This window comes from Penaeus monodon, chromosome 20, assembly GCF_015228065.2.
Source record: "Penaeus monodon isolate SGIC_2016 chromosome 20, NSTDA_Pmon_1, whole genome shotgun sequence".
In the NCBI taxonomy this organism is placed as follows: domain Eukaryota; kingdom Metazoa; phylum Arthropoda; class Malacostraca; order Decapoda; family Penaeidae; genus Penaeus; species Penaeus monodon.
This window is the reverse complement of record NC_051405.1, coordinates 25,287,977-25,288,685: the sequence shown is the minus strand read 5'-3', so window position 1 is coordinate 25,288,685 and position 709 is coordinate 25,287,977. Positions and strand designations below refer to the sequence as shown.

At 50.5% G+C, this 709-nt stretch overlaps 1 protein-coding gene across 1 annotated transcript in view; it reads right to left on the bottom strand.

Annotated features, from left to right (window-relative positions):
- Nucleotides 1-709, bottom strand: part of LOC119585739 (protein FAM184A-like) — a 24,594-nt gene that overhangs the window by 12,023 nt on the left and 11,862 nt on the right. The window contains exon 4 of the mRNA XM_037934432.1: nt 439-616. Within this exon, the coding sequence (XP_037790360.1) occupies nt 439-616 (178 nt within the window). The remainder of the gene's footprint in view (nt 1-438; nt 617-709) is intronic.

Genomic DNA, 709 nt, shown 5'->3' with positions numbered 1-709 from the left:
ATAGTCTCCACACAAATATACTTACACACACACACACTCACACACACACAACTCACCCACTCATCAACTCATCAACCCACCCATTAACCCACCCACTAACAGACCCACCTCTTAACCCACTAACCCCTTAACTCACCCACCCATTAACCCACTGACCTAACCCACCCACCCGTAACCCACCAGCCCATCCATTAATCCATTAACTCACCTATCCCTTAACCCACCAACCCACCCATTAACCCTTAACTCATCCACCAATTAACCCACCAACCCATCCATTATCCCCATAACTCACCCACCCATTAACCCCTTAACTCACCCACCCTTTAACCTACCAACCCACCCATTAACCCCATAACTCACCCACTAACCCACCCATTAACCCCTTAACTCACCCACCAACCCACCACCAAGCCAACAAACCCAAAATCCTCTCACCCATTTCTTCCCGATGCTTCTCCTGCAAGGTTTCCATCTGCGACCAAGATTTCTCGTCCAGCTTCTGATACTTGCGGCGGAGTTCCCAGATGTCACGGTCGGCGATAGTTCTCATGTTCTCCATCTCCTTGTGGTAATAGGCGTCTTTCTCCGTCAAGCTGTCCTTCAGCGTCGAAATCTGCGGTGGTGGGGGAGAGAGAGAGAGAGTGAGGGAGTGAGGGAGTGAGGGAGTAAGTGCGGGAGGATTGTAGTTTGGTGTGTGTGTGTGTAA